The sequence below is a fragment of the Corythoichthys intestinalis genome, chromosome 15 (genome assembly GCF_030265065.1).
Source record: "Corythoichthys intestinalis isolate RoL2023-P3 chromosome 15, ASM3026506v1, whole genome shotgun sequence".
NCBI lineage: Eukaryota > Metazoa > Chordata > Actinopteri > Syngnathiformes > Syngnathidae > Corythoichthys > Corythoichthys intestinalis.
In genome coordinates this window covers 47716316-47737454 of record NC_080409.1, presented here as the reverse complement: position 1 = coordinate 47737454, position 21139 = coordinate 47716316, and the positions used below count along the sequence as shown (strand labels likewise).

Here is a 21139-nt window from a genome sequence, read left to right as displayed (position 1 = left end):
GGGGAAAATGCAGGCAGAAAGAGGAAGTACTTGACTGTTGCCGAGCTATAGTCGGTTTCAGTCACTCATACCATGGCCTTCTTTGCAAAGCAGCAGCAAGCAGAGGAGGGAAAGAGCACCGTAGAAGCCAGCTTGGTTGCTTCTAAGAAGAGGATGATGCTGGAGATGGACTCAGATATCTCGGATCGACATGCTGCTCCTGCCCAGTCACCTTTGCCGGAAGCAGAATATGACAAACTACTGGTAAGCATATATTGTCTGGTTTTTATACTGGTAAATATTACTTAATTGCTTAACCCTTCATTTATATTCAGTGGCGCCTCCAGAAATTTTTCATAGGGGTGGCCAGATGGGGCCACTTTAAAATCTTGGGGTGGCCAAAACTAAAAGCCATAATTTTAGGTTTTCATTATATTATTGCAGTAACAAGGTCAGGGGAAAACTATCAGAAAGACTTAAGGACACGGCTACTGATATACTTTGGTGTATTGTGTAATATTTGATGTTACTAATGATTTAATGTGCATAGTCCGTAACTGTCCAGTCAACATTTTGAGTTCCACAACAATTCTGTTTTATTGTGTTATGCATATATTAGGCATAAGGTGTACATTTAACCAGGACTGTCAAACAAATTAAATTTTTAATCGAGTTAATCACAGCTTAAAAATGAATTAATGGTAATTAATCGCAATTCAAACCATCTCTAAAATATGCCATATTTTTCTGTAAATTATTGTCAGAATGGAAAGATAAGACAAGACGGATATATACATTCAACATGCTGTACATAAGTACTGTATTTGTTTATTATAACAATAACCCACAAGATGGCATTAACATTATTAACATTCATTCTGTGAAATGGATCCACGGATAGAAAGACTTGTAATTCTTAAAGGATAAATGTGAGTTTGTATATTGTGACTAAATATTGCCATCTAGTGTATTTGTTGAGCTTTCAGTAAATGATACTGTAGCGACTTAACTGTTCTGCCCAAATGCATGATGGGAAGTGGTGAAACCATGACTGTGTGTGGTGGCTGCAAATGCTATATCTTCTCTGCGTTAGATACACTACAGCGTGTTAAGAAAAAGATCATCTCCTGTCATTTTTCCCCACGTTGCTTCCGGCAATATATATAGTTGCTGTGGGAGAGATGACAAAGCTTTTGCCAATTAAGAGCACGGCCCCAATGAATGCTTTTATCTACTCCACTCATTTGACACTGCCTCTTATCTCTGTATAGAAGTAAAACGGCGCCATTGTGGGCTGTTTGCGGCAATGCGTGAATGAGTTGTACTGCAAATGCGTTAATTGCGATAAATATTTTCACATGATTAATTTTAAAAAATTAATTACCGCCCGTTAACGCGATAAATTTGACAGCCCTACTTTTAACAAAACAAAATAAATGCATTCATTTGGGATGAAATGCATAACTGATGCAACAACAATCTAACAATATACTGGCAAGCGGGGTGGCCAGTGGGGTGCCCAACCAATTTATAGGGGTGGCCGTGGCCACCCCTGGCCACCCCCTGGTGGCGCCACTGTTTATATTCAATAAGAAGGGTGATTTCCGTAATTGCCGCTACTTTTTTCCCCTCATTTTGAATCCTGCGGCTTATAGTCCACTGTGGCTTGTTTATTGATTTATTTGGGTTAATAGGTAACACTTTTTTTGACCGCAGCGTCATAAGACTGCCGTAAGACCGTCATAACTATGACATGACATTATTGTAGGCATTAATGAATGCTTATGACAGGTGTCATTAAGTGTCATTTGGCAAACTATGTCACGAACTCCATTTATGTCCAGCTCTGATCTTTTACTTCCATTCAAAAGGGAGATAATTTGCCGGATGACACAAAATGACATCTGTCATAAGCATTGATTAATGGTCATGGCAGTGTCATGTCATAATTATGATGGTCTCTGACAGTCTGCTGGCACCACTGTCACATAGGCTGTTACCAAATTCCATAACTAGAAATTATTAAAACAACTAGAACAGTAACTGAAGAAAAAAATAGCACAGAACATTGATGTTATTTTCAACCGTTGCACTGCAATGCATGTTAGAAGGAATGTTGGATGACAACAGCGTTGACAGCAGGTGGCAGTAGAGGTTGACTGTCTCCCCCAAGAGAACAGTGATGGCCAAATGAAGCTCCTTGAGGCAATGAAGCGTTGCAGCCAATTGGTTCAATGCTTTACGGTGGTTCATTTGGTGTTATGACAGTCTTATGATGCCGCTGTCAAATAAAGTGTTACCGGTTGATATCTTTTGGTGTAAATATCCCATAATACAGTGTGGACAGCTGCGGCTTATAGTCCAATGCGGCTTATCTAGGAACAAATGCCGTTTTCGTGTCAAATTTGGTGGGTGGCGGATTATAGTCAGGTGCACCTTATAGTGCGAAAATTACGGTAATTAAACTTTTATGGCCTTATATTGGTATCAAAAGTTGATTGAACAGTTTTTAGAAAGTGTTCTGTATATATAAATAGACACTATTTGTCCAGCATACAGCATGAGTTTATTATTTGTTCAATTTAAACTCAATTGTTATTACGCCTAACTGCTCTTCAGTGCTTATTGTAAAGAATAATACACAAAGTTCCTGAATGATAAAGGGTAGAAATTGATCCGAAAATGTGTATGTAATAATAATACATTTTATTTATAACGCACTTCACAATGGAAAAACAAATCTCAAGGTTATTTAAAATGTAATTTTCAATACCTGACTTAAAACTTGAACCTCTGTTGTCACTGTAAAAACAAGAAAGTATGTTTATTCAAAATATTGTAATTGATGGTGCATTCATTTAATCTTAATTACCGTAATTTTCAGACTATAAGGCGCACCAGAGTATAAGCTGCCACCCACCAAATTTGACACGAAAACGGCTTTTTTTCCCCATAGATAAGCCGCACCTGACTATACGCTGCAGCTGTCCTCACTGTATTATGAGATATTTACACCAAACATACCATTTTATTTGACAGCAGCATCATAATACTGTCATAAGACCAAATTAACCACCATGAACTAATTGGCTGCCAATCTTCATTGCTTCAAGAAGCTTCATTTGGCCATTACTTCTCCCTTGGAGGAGACAGTCAACCTCTGCTGCCACCGAATGTAAAAACTGTAATCCTCCAACATGCCTCCTAGCATGCATTGCAGCCATACAAATGTAAATACCAATTAAAAATTCATGTTCTGTCCAAATTATTTCTTCAGTTACTTTTCCAGTTGTTTCACGAATTGCTAGTGATGGTATTCGGTAACACTTTATTTGACAGTGGTGCCATAAGAGTGTCATAAGACCATCATAATTATGACATGACACTGCCATGAGCATTAATGAATGCTTATGGCAGATGTCATTTTGTGTCTTCTGGCAAATTATCTCACTTTTAAATGGATGTAAAAGATCGGAGCTGGACATAAATGGAGTTAGTGACATAATTTGCCACTGTACTATTATTAATAAAAGCAGCAGTATTAAGTAATTTCTTAATAAATAACTGGGGAAATAACTTATACATATAAAAGCATAATGTTTGCCATGCTTGCTAATAACAAGCCTTCAAATCTTACAATGTAATCCATGTTACTATGCAAACTTGTGAACTTTGAACATTAGCGGCTAGCGTGAGCCATACACTTATGCCTGCTAAACAAACACTATTACGTTGATACTCAGTTGTAAAAAGTGGTTGTTTATAGATGGAACATTTTTCAATGGTGGGAACTGACAAAGTATAAAAAATTGGGGTGATACTTAGGCAAAGTACAGATTCTGAAAACATCACAAAAAATGGAGCAATTCCCTTTTTTGCTGCACTTTACTCAATTCATAATAATAAGTCTGAATAAACAGGGACTATGTTAAAGTGGAGTAAGATGTTTGCCATCCATTGCCTATTTAAGATAATTTCATGAATAAATGCATGAATGAATAAGCTATGGGGAATGCATTGTAGTGTTTTGGCCTCTCCCAAAAAATGCCAGCATTTTGTGTTCAATCGTTGTTCGTTTTATTCTTATAAAATACCCACAATTCAGTTTTGTTTTTTGGCTTTTTTTAATAGCTGAGCTTAAGAAGAAGCAAAGCTCTGACGGCATGTTATTTTCAGAATGGGTACATTTTACTTTTTTTTTTTTTTTTTTTTTTTAAATTTGAGGAAAAGGTTTCGTACCATAGTTTACTTTTTTTTTAAAAAAATTGAATCAGTCGTTCACTTAGCAAACTAATCTTCTTGATGCAAACAGGATGTAGAGGCGGTTCCAATGCCTGACGGACAGCTTTGCCTTTTGGCCCTACCGCCCGAATGCTGCCCGGGCGAGGGACCAGATGCCACGCCTTACCTCAAATTGTTCTGCCGCCACATCACTGACCGTAAGGTAAGTACTACTGGAGGTACCTTAAGTCCCTTTCACATACACCTGAACACCGTTTAAATCCCGGGATTTAAATGGGCAGCCCTTGTGTGTGAAAGCGATTTCCCGGGTCGACTGATGCGGACATTTACCGAGTTGCGTCTTAGTATATTGTCCTGGAAAGTCCCGGGACGAGGCGTATGTGAAAGCTAGCGTTAAATTCCTGGGTCACAGCGCGATGGCTGATGACGTAAATATAATGGGCTGCCGATCGTCACTTCTTCTTTCTTCGCAGTAAGACGAAAAGTGGTAAACAAACATCGCAATTATCAACATAGCAAGCTGGAAATAGCAAAATTAAACTGAAAACATAACGAAATTAATCTGCTGCTGGATTGTAGAGCCGAGGAAGAGAGTTCATCTTTGGAAATGCGTGGTTTATTTTGTTGCCGATGCCGACCAAAAAGGACGTAATGTTATAAAGTCGCGCCAGCCGCCCTCCCCACACAGAGTCTGCAACCCGGGACAAGTGAAAGTGTCCAACCTGCGTCATTCCAGGGGTATCACACGGAAATTTACCGGGATACAAGTCTGAAAGGGACTTTAGTGTCTGGTCAGCCATCAATTAAAGAGCATACGACACGAGAAAAAAAGTCTTAAATGGCATTATTATGTGAATTAGAATCATATTTTGAGACAATTCGGCTATATACAACAATTTAGCAAAGCGCAGATGACGAGAAATTAGTCTTTTAATCTGCCGGTTAGCCACGCCTACCATTATAGGGCTTTAGCGTCCCCAACAGGTGGATGACGTCAGCGGTAGACTGGGCTCATCGGTTTTACTATTCAGCCCATTGAGGGGGAATTATTCAGAACGAAGAAAACGCGACGAAGAGTGCAGCAAAATGTCATTGTTTCAGTCTCTCTACTCCAATATTTTTACAGGATATTCTTTTTATCCAAGTATTTTCCCCAATTGCTAAATAAATGGCATGGTCATGACAAATAACAGTCTTGTGCTGAATGGAATATGAAATAATAAAAATGCATTTATTCAGGACGACATGGCAAAATTACTCCATAATGGTCAAAACTGTCGACTTCACCTTTACTGTCGCACCTCCCGAACGATATTTTATGACACCTAAATCGGACATATGTCATTCATTTCCCTTCCCCGGCTTCGGAGAATGTAAACAAACCAGAAGGCGTGACAGCTAGCCGACATGCTAACCCGAACCGAGTGATGTTTCAAAGTCTTCGAAGCGGAAAATCACACATACTGTAACTAGCCTGGATTATTTGACATGACGACCCGGTTGTCGATTGTCTTCGCGGATCGGCAAACCGCCCGGCGGAGAGCAATTTACAGTTCGTTCCCCGGAGGAGGGTGGCTGGAGTTGTTATGCAGCTAATGAGCATGAGGAGAGCTTTTTACATGCCCATCAATGATCAAACGTAAGTAGTCCTTTATTTAAAGGAAGTTTGTAGTGTTTACTTTGTAATCGCTGTATTCGCATTTGACATAATACAAAACAAGATGTTTACTCACTTCCTCGTAAGTCCAATGGTCCCACAGTAAATATCCACGGTGAATGGGAACCTTTTGAAACTCCAAAAAGGCGCATACGCCTCTCCCTCATACAGAATGATTTTTCTGCAGCCGTTTGGCTGGCGTGATGCGAAAAATAAACGTATTAATCCGCAAAATCTGCTGAATCCGTCGTCCTCATACACAACAGTACACTGTAGCGTGAAGAGGACGTCTTCTACCGTACACGTCACAGCGCCCTCCTCCTCAATGCGAGACCGAAGCCGGAAGTCACTCATTTTCATGGCGCGGGATTCAAAAAACTAAATAAAAATAGCGATCGCTTCCACACACATCCAAGCGGTCCATATCATTCAGGGGCATAAAATACCGCGTGTATTATGAAATAAACATGCTTTTTCGTGTCACATGCACTTTAAAATGTATTATTACAGGGCATCGTTTCCGGTATCCTCCTGGTGACGACAAACAAGCTCTTTTTCGACCCGTGCAAGACGCACCCACTAGTGAAGGAGCACGGCTGCGAGGAGTACCTCCTGTCATGCTCCGTAGACAAGCTAGTGTCTGTTTCGTTCTTCTCCGACATCTCACATGTTCGTTTTCACTCCTCCCAGCAGAGGTAAATACAGTAAATTGCTAACGAGTACATGTTTTGCAACAGTTTCATATACTGTATACATTGTATGTTGTCAAGTCGTTCTAATCTAAAGTTCTTTGCTTTTTAGAAGAAAAGGGAAAAAACTTTTCCACAGGATCAAAACTGCCAAAAGCCAAGAGCAGAAGGGGGAGTCACTTTCACTTCTAGAACCTGGAGCACTTTCCAATTTGAGCCTTAATGAAGAAACTGCTGCAGGAATTGAGCAAACTGATAGTGAAAACGCGTCTGAAAAAAAACAGCTTGATAAAAGCCCATCTGAGGTGTTGTCGGAAGCTTCTGGAGGTGCTCTAGGTGTGGCCGCTACCTTCTGCTGCGGAGCTCCAGAGTTGCCCGGTCAAGGGAGGACTGATGAGTTGCCGTCTTCTTCTGTGAGCAGCCCGACTCCAGGTACCTACATTTGTGTGATGTGTTGTAACAGTGTTGTTTTTGGCAGCCATCTTCATTTTCGTCTTAGACTTATGTACAGAAATACTTATTAGTCATATTTTAATCATTTCAAAATGTGTTCGTCTTCATCTCGTTTTAGTCAACCAAAACTCTGACAAATTTCGTCTAGTTTTAGTCGACAATTCCAAAACGTCTTTGTTCAGTAAACTTCAAAAGTTTTAGTCCATGAATAAATACATTAAAGGTTTCCAACAATTTTGAATTAACATGACGGACGAGCACATAACTGTACTCTACAAGGATGCCACCATTTTCTTGATGAAAATATTTACTTAGCAGGAAAAAAAGCACGTTATTGGCAATTAATTAAACTCATCTGGATGCCATGAGCTGTATGTGAAATGTTTTTCAAGAGTTAAGGAAGACAACCGCGCTAAATGCTAATGCTAACGCGAACACTATGCTAACGCAAGAAGTTAGTTTAGTGTGTCATGATCACTCAGCTCAGACCTTTAAAGGCTAAAGCAGTACTTCTCAAATAGTGGGGCGCGCCCCCCCAGGGGGGCGCAGAGCGATGCCAGGGGTGGCACATGTGACCTCGGGGAACATGTTTTTTTTTTTTTTTTTTTTGCTGTACTAGAATAAAGTGTACTTGCACATCCACTCAGCTGGTGGCAGTGGCGCTCTCATTTTCAAAGTGCACGCAGTATTTTTGAAGTAAGCAAGAGCACACAGTAGAGAGATATGAAGAGCTGTGCGCCGTTTTCAAAAGCCGTTTTCCGGCCGGACTCGCGCAGCGACCCACTGTCTTCTCCGGTTCTCACTTGTCCGCCCGAGAAGTACTATTTTCGGCTTGGGATAGTCACGACTACCGCCCTCACCCTCTCCCTCGGCCGCCGAGAATGCGCTTTTTGCGGGCCGTTTGCCTTTTGGCTTTGACATTTAATACAGTTGTAGATGAGGAAAGACCACTGTTTACTGTGTCTAAAAATGATTATAGCGGACAGCCGGAAGCCAAATCAATTAAGACGCCACTTAAAGACATTAGACCCCAATCTCATTGATAAGCCGCTTGGTTGTTTTTCAGCGAAAACGTGCCGAATATTGCCAACAATCGTCCCGCTTTGTCAGTGTTATATCAGTAAACCAGTGAGCACTGTTAGCATGCTCAGTGCAAAATAACCCAACACCACTGCAAACTGTAGGTGATACTATGAGCAGCGAGCAGCGAAAATAAAAACTGTCCTTCTGTCCAAAAACTTTTTTTTTTTTTTTTTTTCTTCTTCTATTCAGTTTTGTTTTTTCGGTAAAATTTTTTGGCATATTGTCCTCATGAGTTAATGTTTCTAATCAATTTGAATTTGTTATTATTTACTGATTTTATTTTTCAGTATCAAATGGTAAAAAAGGTACCTTGAGTGTATTTTTACAGTTTGGATGCGACTTTTTTTTTTTTTTTAATTCAGGCAAATTGATGCGCGTTAAGTCTTTTCTGTTACAAACAAAACAATGTTAATAAAGTTATACTATATTGATCTGTTAGTTTCTCTAATAGAAAAAAAGGACACAATGTGAGGCAGAGGCGTACTTATAATAGTAATGTTATAGACAAATGATACTATTTACAGTGGCGGCAGAGTTTTGGAGGGGCGCGAAACATTTACGTCTTCCTTGGGGGGGCGTAACAGAAAATAATTGAGAAGCACTGGGCTAAACCAACATGCCAAAATAAGAAAGCAAAACTTAACAATCAGCACCTGACCCATACCGTATTTTTCGGACTATAAGTCGCAGTTTTTTCTTTTTCATAGTTTGGCTGGGGGTGCGACTTATACTCTGGAGCGACTTATGTGTGAAATTATTAACACATTATTATATCATTTCACATGTTATTTTGGTGGTTTGGATTGAAACTGATAGCTTGGTAAACTTGTTTGCATGTTATTGTTATCTGAAAAACGGCTATGTTACGTTAACATACTAGCCATGTTCATGCTTCATGTACCATTATCATAATGTACACTTATTCAGCATGTTGTTCTCTATTGTATTTTTATTTTAAATTGGCTTTCAAGATGACATATCTGTTCTATGTGTTGGATTTTATCAAGTAAATTTCCCCCAAAAATGTGACTTATACTCCAGTGCGACTTGCATGTTTTTTTTTTACCTCTTAATTGCGCATTTTTGGGCTGGTACGACTTAGGGGCAGTTTACATGGCGACTCTGCAACACAAAGACGCAATGACTGAGTAGCGGAATCACCTTGCGTGCATATGGTGTCGGCGAAGAAGAAAAATTCGGAATCCTGCCTCCAAAGTGGAAGAATCAGATTGCGGGGGATTGAGAGGGGCTTGCTTCGCATGAATATCAAAAGCTCCCGTGGCGAGAGACCGTGCCGATAATGTCAGCACTCGTACACGTCACATTGGGCGTGTGCAGCTGTGCTACTAAACATTAAAAACAGCAAATATGGCGGAATGTCGGCTTTAATTTACTGTTTTAATAATATTTTTAAATTAAGTATGTTGAATGTTTCCATTTTTGTGCCTTTTTGAACAAAAGAAAAATGCCATCGCTTCAAGTGGGCGGGCATATTTTTTTTCGGGCTGAGGAGCTTGTTGGGGTCAAAGTGCATCATTCGCTGTCGCCTTGTAAATCTGCACTGCCCCCTAGGGCCTGGCATGAATACTACATCGTTTTCATGCGGAATTTCGACATTGTTCGAATGGAGACGGGCCCATATGAATGCAAATTTGAAATTTTTCGTATTCTCGGAGAGTCACCATGTAAACGGCCCTTTATACTCCGGTGCAACTTATAGTCCGAAAACTACGGTATGTTTCACAAAAGGAGCCGGGAATGAGCACAGGCTGAGCACGGTGAGTAAGTGTGTATGTGTGGGGCTGATATTATTGACTCAACCAAACACTGCTAAATGCGTGCTAACTACACATACAATAAGAAAATATCCCACATTGTGAATTTATGACGGAATGATGAGTTTTCGTCTCATTCTCGTGTTGTCAGATGACAACTGACATCCATCTCGTTATGTTTTAGTCACCCAAGACATGTTTTCAGCACGTCATCGTGATATCATTGTCATGAAAAAATTGTTCGTTGACGAAATATTTTCGTTATCGTCATCGTTGACGAAAATAACACTGGCTCAGTAAGTACTACAAAATTGATAATGCATGTTCTTTTAAAATCTACAGTGTCTGAAAGGTCCCCAGCAGGAAGTCCCAGGTGTGTTATGTTTGTCCGACTGCGGGTTCAGTCGTCTGCTGGACAGAAAAGGCGTGTTGGAGGGTTTCAGTTTGGCGTGACTGAGCCGACCGCTGCCGTACGGGAAGCTTGGATTGCACTTTCACAAGAGAGGTACACTGACTAATGCTGTGAATGTGTGCTGTAAAGAGCATACGACAGGAGAAAAAAAGTCTTAAATGGCATTATTATGTGAATTAGAATCCTATTTTGAGACGATTCGACGATATACAACAATTTAGCAAAGCGCAGATGACGAGAAATTAGTCTTTTAATCTGCCGGTTAGCCACGCCTACCATAATAGGGCTTTAGCGTCCCCAACAGGTGGATGATGTCAGCGGTAGACTGGGCTCATCGGTTTTACTATTCAGCCCATTGAGGGGGAATTATTCAGAACGAGGAAAACGCGACGAAGAGAGCCGCAAAATGTCATTGTTTCAGTCTCTCTAATCCAATATTTTTACAGGATATTCTTTTTATCCAAGTATTTTTCCCCAATAACTATATAAATGGCTTGAGAAGGACCAGTCAGCCCGTTGAGGGGGAACTATTCACAACGAGGAAAACGCGACGAAGAGAGCTGTAAAATGTCATTGTTTCTCTCTCTTTACTTCACTATTTTTACAGGATATTCTTTTTATCCAAGTATTTTCCCAATTGCTAAATAAATGGCATGGTCATGACAAATAACAGTCTTGTGCTAAATGGAATATGAAATAATAAAATGCATTTATTCAGTACGACATGGCAAAATTACTCCATAATGGTCAAAACTGTCGACTTCACCTTTACTGTCGCGCCTCCCGAACGATATTTTATGACACCTAAATCGGACATATGTCATTTCCCTTCCCTGGCTTCGGAGAATGTAAACAAACCAAAAGGTGTGACAGCTAACCGACATGCTAACCCAAACCAAGTGATGTTTCAAAGTCTTCGAAGCGGAAAATCACACATAACTAGCCTGGATTTATTGACATGACGACTGGGTTGTCGATTGTCTTTGCGGATCGGCAAACCGCCCGGTGGAGGGCAATTTACAGTTTGTTCCCCGGAGGAGGGCGGCTGCAGTTGTTGTGCAGCTAACGTGCTGCTAATGAGCATGAGGAGAGCTTTTTACATGCCTATCAATGATCAAATGTAAGTAGTCCTTTATTTAAAGAAAGTTTGTAGTGTTTACTTTGTAATCGCTGTATTAATATTTGACATAATACAAAACAAGATGTTTACTCACTTCCTCCTAAGTCCAATGGTCACACAGTAAATATCCACGGTGAATGGGAACCTTTTGAAACTCCAAAAAGGCGCATACGCCTCTCCCTCATACAGAATGATTTTTCTGCAGCCGTTTGGCTGGCGTGATGCGAAAAATAAACGTATTAATCCGCAAAATCAGCTGAATCCTTCGTCCTCATACACAACAGTACGCTGTATAGTGAAGAGGACGTCTTCTACCGTACACGTCACAGCGCTCTCCTCCTCAATGAAAGACCGAAGCCGGAAGTCACTCATTTTCATGGCGTGGGATTCAAAAACCTAAATAAATATAGCGATCGCTTCCACACACATCCAAGCGGTCCATATCATTCAGGAGCATAAAATACCGCGCGTATTGTGAAATAAACATGCTTTTTCGTGTCACATGCACTTTAAGGCCAAAGTAACATATTTTATTATAAGGTCGCTAGGAAAGCTAACAGGTATTATCCAGCCAATTGAACTGTTTTCTGAAAGGTTAACTGTATCTAGGGCTGCAGCTATTGATTATTTTAGTAGTTGATGAAGCTATCAACTCGGTAGTTCGAATAATCGAGTAATCGGATTAAGAACATTTAAAATAGGATAGAATAGAATAGCACTTTATTGTCATTATACGGTTGTACAATGAAATTGTGGAGCATCTCCCTTTACAGTGCATGACAAGTAAAAAAAAAAATCTCGAGAGTGGTTTGCAATAATTAAGCATAAAATCTAAATAAATATAAAACATGTATAAGGTAGTCCTACATTGGGGCAAATAAGTATTTAGTCAACCACTAATTGTGCAAGTTCTCCCACTTGAAAATATTAGAGAGGCCTGTAATTTTCAACATGGGTAAACCTCAACCATGAAAGACAGAATGTGGAAAAAAAAATACAGAAAATCACATTGTATGATTTTTTAAAAAAATATTTGCAAATCATGGTGGAAAATAAGTATTTGGTCAATCCCAAAAGTTCATCTCAATACTTTGTTATGTACCCTTTGTTGGCAATAACGGATGTCAAACGTTTTCTGTAACTCTTCACAAGCTTTTCACACACTGTTGCTGGTATTTTGGCCCATTCCTCCTTACATATCTCCCCTAGAGCAGTGACTTTTTGGGGCTGTCGTTGGGCAACACGGACTTTCAACTCCCTCTTCACCCAGTGGCATCAAAATGATAACAAGAACGGGGAGCAAAAATCCCAGAACCACACCGGGGGACCTAGTGAATGACCTACAGAGAGCTGGGACCACAGTAACAAAGGCTACTATCAGTAACACAATGTGCCGCCAGGGACTCAAATCCTGCACTGCCAGACGTGTCCCCCTGCTAAAGAAAGTACACGTCCAGACCCGTCTGCGGTTCGCTAGGAAGCATTTGGATGATCCAGAAGAGGACTGGGAGAATGTGTTATGGTCAGATGAAACCAAAATAGAACTTTTTGGTAGAAACACAGGTTCTTATGTTTAGAGGAAATAGAATACTGAATTGCACCATACCCACTGTGAAGCATGGGGGTGGAAACATCATGCTTTGGGGCTGTTTTTCTGCAAAGGGACCAGGACGACTGATCTGTGTAAAGAAAAGAATGAATGGGCCCATGTATCGAGAGATTTTGAGTAAAAATCTCCTTCCATCAGCAAGGGCATTGAAGATGAGACGTGGCTGGGTCTTTCAGCATGACAATGATCCCAAACACACATCCAGGGCAACAAAGGAGTGGCTTCGTAAGAAGCATTTTCAGGTCCTGGAGTGGCCTAGCCAGTCTCCAGATCCCAAACCCCATAGAAAATCTTTGGAGGGAGTTGAAAGTCAGTGTTGCCCAACGACAGCCCCAAAACATCACTGCTCTAGAGGAGAACTGCATGGAGGAATGGGCCAAAATACCAGCAACAGTGTGTGAAAAGCTTGTGAAGAGTTACAGAAAATGTTTGGCCTCCGTTATTACCAACAAAGGGTACATAACAAAGTACTGAGATGAACTTTTGGTATTGACCAAATACTTATTTTCCACCATGATTTGCAAATAAATTCGTTAAAAATAAAATAATGTGTTTTTCTGTTTTTTTTTAATCCACATTCTGTCTCTCATGGTTGAGTTTTACTCATGTTGACAATTACAGGCCTCTCTAATATCTTCAAGTGGGAGAACTTGCACAATTAGTGGTTGACTAAATACTTATTTGCCCCACTGTATGTTCAGGCAGTGCAAATTATTGAAGTGAAGTCGCAGCAGTTGACAGTGAAGGCATTGAATATTGCACAATTAAAAATCTTGAAAGTGGCTTGCAAGAATAAAAGTATAAAATATAAATAGTATAATATATGTATGAGGTAGTCCCATGTTCAGGCAGTGCAAATAATTGAAGTAGCAGCAGTTGACAGTGAAGGCATTGAATATTGCAGATTAAGATTGCACGTGAATACGTATTGCACATAGAATATGTGTGAATAGAAGTTGCAGAAGTTGACAGTGAGGCATTGAATATTGCACTTAGTAAGTATTGCACGTAGTATATTGCATGTAAATGAATGTTGGACACTGGGTGATGTGGTGTTATACATTGCAGAATAAATTTTAGGAGAAGTAAACAATGCAGAATTGCGCTTTCATTTAAAAATAAATCAAAATACTTAAGCTTAGCTTCAAATGGTAAAATAAATTAGGACCTAAGTACAACAAAAGAACAATTGACTAACTTGCATGGCAAAAGTCTGCTAGCTTACATGTATATAAAATGCTAACGATTTTTAGCAATGCTCTTAAAAAAATTGTTCAAACAAATATTCCAACAAAAAACGGCTACCCATAAACTAAATAACAAATGCATAAAAAATATTTGATCAAACTAAACTTACCTTATGTTGGTCTCGATTGGGAGCAGCTGGATTCGGCCATGTTAAAGCAACACTAGGTGACTTTTCAACCTTTATGAAATATTTTCACAATTGTGATATGTCAACTGACACCTGGTTGAATGACACCTCTTTTAGATCCTTAGGGGCTCTGTATCGTTTTCACCAGCACAAATGAATTTTGTGGAGGGTGGCAGGTAACCTACCACACAAAAAACTACAAATGTGCTGACTGCTTTACGGCATAAGTCACTTCCCCTTTTCCCCATTCACTATAAAGACGGACGTCGATGCGAACACTTCCGCACAAATTCTGCAAAGATGGCAGAGCAACAAAAGAGACAAAAAGTTTTGTCCGAGGCAGAAAAAAGGAAGGCTACCAGGATAAAAAGATACTCAAGAATAAACATTGGCCCGGCTTATACCCGCTTGCATGAAACCCTATCCCTTCAATCGAACTCGTCAGGTAGTGTGGAAGGGTTATCCACACGTTTGCTAACCGTCATATGCTATTGTTCAGCCACAACTGGATTCATTACCTCATTACGATTAATCCTTCACACAGCCGCTGGAAACAGAAATGTTGTTTAATCTATCTGCAGGCAACCGTAAATCATGATTTTACGACACTGTGCGGGTGTGCGCTGGATCTTTAAAGAAAACACTACCATTTTTATCCACCAGCGTCGCTAAAATTGACCAAAGCTGGAAAGTTACCCAGTGTTGCTTTAAATGAGCTAAATGCCAAATTCACTGTTGCCACTAGAGGGCAGTATATCCACCCACATCTATAAAACTAAATGCAAACGAAGCAGCAAAATTTGATTCAAAGCTCTTCTCAAATCAAATTACTCGAGTTAATCGATTAATCGTTGCAGCGCTAACTGTATTCAATTCTTTAAATGTTTATAAAAGTAAGTAACCCTAGCTAAGTGAATGTTACTCCACCCTAATAAGTATACAAACAGGAATACTTAAATTCCGAATCGCTTTCTGGAGCCGCCGCGGCTGTCCGTTTACCTTGTTTGCCAGTTTGTTGACGCAGCTGCTGACCTATTCGTCCGTCCTGAATAGCCGCTTCTGTCCTCCCGCTTAGCTCCGATGAACTGCACGCCTTTCTCGAGCACCGTCGACCCGACTTGCGTCTGCACACGGGAGAAGAGGACGGGGAGGCAGATTACAATGAAGAGGAGTTTGTACTGGTGGAGGATAAAGACGAAAAGGAGCTGGAGGACATGTTACAGAAGCAGCAGAGCTCTGGGGATGACTGGGAGGTGAGCATTGAGAAGTGCAAATAATGTCTGTTCTCTTTGAAACTAATAGAACAACTCTGTTCTGTTTGCAGATGGTGTTGATGGAGGACAACAGGGAGAAGCAAGGCCTACTCACTGAACGAGACCCTGAAGGAATTAATGCCATTGTGGAAAAAAGCCATATTTTGGAAGCCTCACATGTCAGAGAGGTCAGTGATATAATTTCCTGCAAGCGCCTGGATGGGAGAATAGTTTTGTTGCCATATGCGTTAGATATCACACTTGACCACCAGAGAGCGTTGTTGTTTTTAGTTATAAAAGTGTTACCATTAAAATTAAGGAGGGGTAAAATTACAGTTTTGATTCAGTTCCTTTAGCTTGTTTGTTCGCTGTTAGTTTAACTCAGTGCTTCTCAAATATTTTCTGTTATGCCCCGGTCAATGAATGTCTTTATTTTCAATGTACATTGTTGAAAACAGTCAACAATTGCATCTCAGATGCAGTGTTGTCAGTAACGCGTTACAACTTGTTTGAGGCTGTCTGCCATGGCGGTCAACAACATAGCATTCTGACGAGGCAGCGAGGCTAACAGTGAAGGGCAGGATATATGCCGCAAATGGATGAATTTGCTCACTGGAAATACAGCCATTACTTCACATTTCTGTCCAGTAAAGATGACAAAAATATCTCCGTGCGTAGCAAACTTTACGCTGACTGAAAAAGACTGTCGGCCGCTAAAAACTCTACATCCAATTCAACAAGGAAGCACTTGGAATTACAGGACAACGCGACAAAACTCGTAAAAGCCGAGAGGTAAAAAGACAGCCAGCACTTCTACAGTTTGTAACCAGCCTTTATGCACATTTTATTGTCAGTGTTTGTAACCATAGGCGGGGTTTTACTTTTGTGGGGCTGGAGGCAAAGCATGTTGATGATTGAAACTAAAGTCAAAAGTTTGGACTCACCTAAACATTTTTACATTTTATATATTTTCCCTACTATTGTAAATCTTCTCTGAATACATCAAAACTATGAACGAACATGTGGAATGACAAAAAAAAAAGTGAAACAACTGAAAATTATATTGTATATTCTTCAAAGTGTCCACCTTTGGGGTCTCGCCAAACTTTTGGCCAATACTGTATATATACATAAATATAAAACTGTTCAAGCTCAGTTGTTGTTGGTTGCGTTTGAAAGCTTAGGTTTACAGAAATTCTACATACCCATCTTGCCTCCACAGGTGTAGTTTTGGCTTAGCAAAGCAAAAGCTAGTGTCTTAGGTGCTAGTCACATGATCTGCTCGAAAAATGATTTTGACCCGTTGTAGGATTCTTGTTCATTTCAATAATTTTTGTTGTTTGTTTTATTGCTTTACAACTTTTATAGATAATATTTTAACAGCTAGGTCTTTATTTTAAAGGGGAAGTTCAGAATTTTTGACATTAGGCTTTATCTTGGAGTTAGCGGGGGATTGTTTAGTCGTTGGAGTTGATTTGAACAAATTCCATGCAGTTTGTCAGTTATTTGTTAGTTTCAGGGCTCCGGGGTGGCTAAGCTAGCGCGAGTCAATGGCGGTTGAAATCAACTCCATCGACTAATTAAACCCCCGCTAACTCAAAGATTAAGCCTTATGTGAAAAATTCAATTACATGCGATGACATTCTTTGCTGTCATTTTTATGTTGAGGCAGCAAAATGAGAAAAATTGGTCAAAAGTAACTGATAAGTTACTTTTAAATTAACTTAGTTACTTTGATAAAGTAATCGGTAAAGTAATTAGATTACTTTTTTGAGGTGTAATCAGTAATTACTTTTTTAAGTAATCTGTGACAACACTGCTCTGATGTGACTAGAAAAAAAAATTCACTGCTTTCACTCAAAAAACTTCTAGATCTTAAAAAAAAAAAAAAAAAAAAAAAAATCTTACCTAAAAATATAATTACGCTTGAAAGCACACATCATTTGAAAGCTACGTGTTTTTCCCCACGTGTTTCAATTTAATTTCCATTTCTGTCAAGCTAGTTTTAAGTTAGTCTAAACTTTAAGTCCTGATAGGATTTTGAGTTTTTGCAGTGTTCAAAATAAATGTATGATACCTGCTGTATTGGAGCATATTAGGGGCCAGTGCTACTTGGTGTTTTATTTAGCAATGACTACTGAGCTAAAACTGACAGGTAGCTTTATTATGTTTTAATTTTACACCCTCATCACTCTACAGCGCTATGTTTTTACAGATTAAATAAAGCCTGTATGTAAGACACGTTAGCCATGCATCGACAGTGGTCATAATCAATAGAAACCTAGCCCTCCAAAGGGCTAACGTTACATGAGCGAGTGACAGTCACGTTATATTTATTAGCGTTGAGAAGTCTACTGCTTAAAGATGGCGGCTGTTTACTAACGCTGCCCAGACGCGGCCAAGTCTGTCATTTCGCATCTAGTCCTAAATGCATGCGATATCTATGAGACTCATCGGACACTACCTGCTACCAAACTAGCATCATGCGGGCATAGTTTTTAGCAACGTCAGCGTAGTTTGTAGCTGCTGTCAGCTGCGGCAAATTTTTATTTTTTTTATTGCTTCGTCCTCTACGCACGTGACGTCAGCACGTTGTCCCGCATTAAAAGTAGTCCGGGCAAAATGTGATGCTTAGAGCTGGCAAAATTGAACGATTCCTCGAGGTCAATAAAATTACTCGGATCAGTTTTTAAACTCGAGTTGCTCGAGTATTCGTTTCAGCTCTAGTATGTTTTCCATGTTTTTCCATAATAATTGCTCCCACAGTTGATTTCTTCACACAAAAATGCTTACCTATTGCAGATTAGGTCTTCCCAGCGAGGTTTACGTCTTCAATTTTGTTTCTGATTTGTCCTTTGAAAGCTCTTTGGTCTTGGCCATAGTTGAGTTTGGAGTGTGACTGATTTAGGTTGTGGACAGGTGTCTTTTATACTGAGAATGAGTTCAAACATGTGCCATTAATACAGGTATTGAGTGAGGGACAGAGAGGCCTCTTAAAGAATTTACAGCTCTGTAAGAGCCAGAAATCTTACTTGTTTGTAGGTGACCAAATACTTATTTTCCACCATAATTTGCAAATAAATTCTTTAAAAATCTGACAAAGTGACTTTCTGGAATTTATTTTCTCATTATGTTTCTCATAGTTGAGGTATACCTGTGAAGATAATTACAGGCCTCTCTCATCTTTTTAAGTAAAATAACTTGTACAATTGGTGGCTAACTAAAATACTTCTTGCCCCACTGTATAGAGCACACCACATTATAAGGCGCAGTAGTAGTAGTAGTAGTAGTAGTGGTTGAGGTTGCATGAGACATCCACTAAATGGTGCTGCGCTAAAGGAAATGTCATGCCATGATTAACCAATATTGATGCATATATAAGGCGCATCGGACAATAAGGCGCACTGTCTGCTTTTGAGAAAAATGAAGACTTTTAGGTGCGCCTTATAGTAAGGAATTGTTCAACTAGTAAGTTAGTTTTTGTCCAACTATTTTAGCCCTCATTATTTTTTTTAAATCTTGCTCTATTTACTCAGCTGTACAAAGAGATGCCCCCCAAAACAGTGGGCTATACCTGGCAGCTGGCGTACAGCACGTCTTGCCACGGCTCCAGCCTCAAGTCCCTCTACCGCAAAGTGAGCCAAGCGGACTCGCCCAATCTGCTTGTCATCAAAGATACTCTGGACGAGGTGAAGTCTCCACTTTACAGCATCTCAGAAGAGCTTGCCGTAATGTCTCCTTTGCTTCCTCAGGTATTCGGGGCGTTCCTCTCGCACCCGCTAAGGCTCAGTGAGGCGTTTTACGGAACGGGAGAAACATTTCTCTTCATGCTGCATCCTCGATTTAAGGTCATTGTCATGTTTTGCAATATGGGCTGATGTTGGGAACTGAAAACATGTTGGTAAGTGTACTTTCCGTGTACCCGCAGTGCTTCAGATGGACTGGAGAGAATTCCTTTTTCATTAAAGGGGACTTAGACTCATTCGCCATTGGCGGAGGAAGGTAAAGTTTATATCGAACGGTTTGGCAATCGCTTATTTGCAGATTTTATCTGCTATTATTACTTTTTTTACCATTTCGTGATTTAAAAAATGCTTTGGCGCATATACTATAAAGGGTACCATGGATATAAAGACTTGTTCTTAAAATATAAACGTTCGTATAAGTTAAAATAATTCGATATTAAAACCCCTTTTGATGTTTTTCTTTTTATACAATGTGTAAAATTAGTTTTGACTCCTAGGACGCCATTGTTGTTGACATCGCAGGGTGGTGACATCACTGGGATACGCTGCTGGAGTAGGCCTGTCGCGATAACAAATTTTAGTGTGCGATAATTATTCTCATAAATTATTGCGATATGCGATATTATTGCGCCCCCCCACCCCCAATTTTTTTTAACCAATTTACAATAACACAGTGAGAATACAGTATATATTAATAGATCAAGTACACCCATTTAAACGCGATAAATATTTACTCTTAAATTCAAAAATACTTTTTAAGAAATCACAATTAAAAACAATAGACCATGCCTCTTAAGTAAAAAACAACAATATTGATACCGCACAGAAACACAGAATAAATAAAATGTGTTAAAAAAAAAAAAAAAAAAATTGCACTTAATAACTTAAGCATTTAGTCATAGCTTCTGCAATGGTGTTCCATAGGGATCCAACGATACAGTTAAGTCATGGTTCGGTACGATTTTTGATACGAGGGACACGATTTTCGATCCGATTCAATACATTTAATGCTCTGTAAAAAAAAAAAAAATATATATATATATATGTATATATATATATATATATATATATATATATATACAGTGGTACCTCTACATACGAAGTTAATTCGTTCCAGGACCTTGTTTGTAAGTCGAAATGGTTGTATGTCGAGCAGGATTTTCCCATAGGAATACATTATAATTCCATTAATTCGTTCCACAGCCCAAAAACCTACACTAAATCCTTAATAAATACTGCTGGTACTATTACAAATGTCAATTACACATAGTAAAACGAATACATTACAAATAAAAATCGGAAAAATATAATAATAATACAATAATTCCTGTAATAATGTAACAAATCGGTTTCTAATGTGGCGGATGTTTTTTGCTGTACCTGAACGCGCCACGGGGCTATCGTGCCAGAAACCGTTTCACTTTCCCTTTAAGAGTTTCACTTTCCCTTTCAATGTTTTCTTGAGAACCCCGTCAATTGCGGCAGACAGTAGGCGTTTTGTGTTGAATAAGTTGTGAAATAAATGATAAAAACGTGGCAAAGCTGGCGATTTCTTTGGCGATTTTACCACAATAATAATTATCAGTTTAACTTATAAAGACTGGCGAACGGTGGTCGGAAGAGGACCGTGGAGTTGTATTCTTGAGCCAGTTCACGGATGCGCACCCCACGCTCATATTTTTCTATAATTTGCAACTCCATTTAAAATGTAAGCGTCACCTTTTTCTTTGTTTCATCACCTGCACC

At 39.5% G+C, this 21139-nt stretch overlaps 1 protein-coding gene across 3 annotated transcripts in view; it reads left to right on the top strand.

The window, feature by feature from the left end:
- si:ch211-15d5.11 (nuclear receptor coactivator 7) overlaps positions 1 to 21139 on the top strand; it is a 43307-nt gene that overhangs the window by 19971 nt on the left and 2197 nt on the right. Inside the window, exons 6-15 of one of the 3 annotated variants that reach the window (XM_057859505.1) lie at positions 91 to 243; positions 4292 to 4423; positions 6389 to 6573; positions 6683 to 6999; positions 10221 to 10383; positions 15470 to 15647; positions 15719 to 15835; positions 19184 to 19336; positions 19400 to 19495; positions 19576 to 19649. In XM_057859505.1, coding sequence (XP_057715488.1) covers positions 91 to 243; positions 4292 to 4423; positions 6389 to 6573; positions 6683 to 6999; positions 10221 to 10383; positions 15470 to 15647; positions 15719 to 15835; positions 19184 to 19336; positions 19400 to 19495; positions 19576 to 19649 — 1568 coding nt within the window. Of the gene's footprint in view, positions 1 to 90; positions 244 to 4291; positions 4424 to 6388; positions 6574 to 6679; positions 7000 to 10220; positions 10384 to 15469; positions 15648 to 15718; positions 15836 to 19183; positions 19337 to 19399; positions 19496 to 19575; positions 19650 to 21139 lie in introns of all 3 variants that reach the window. The other 2 variants (XM_057859503.1, XM_057859504.1) reach the window with 2 other exon arrangements.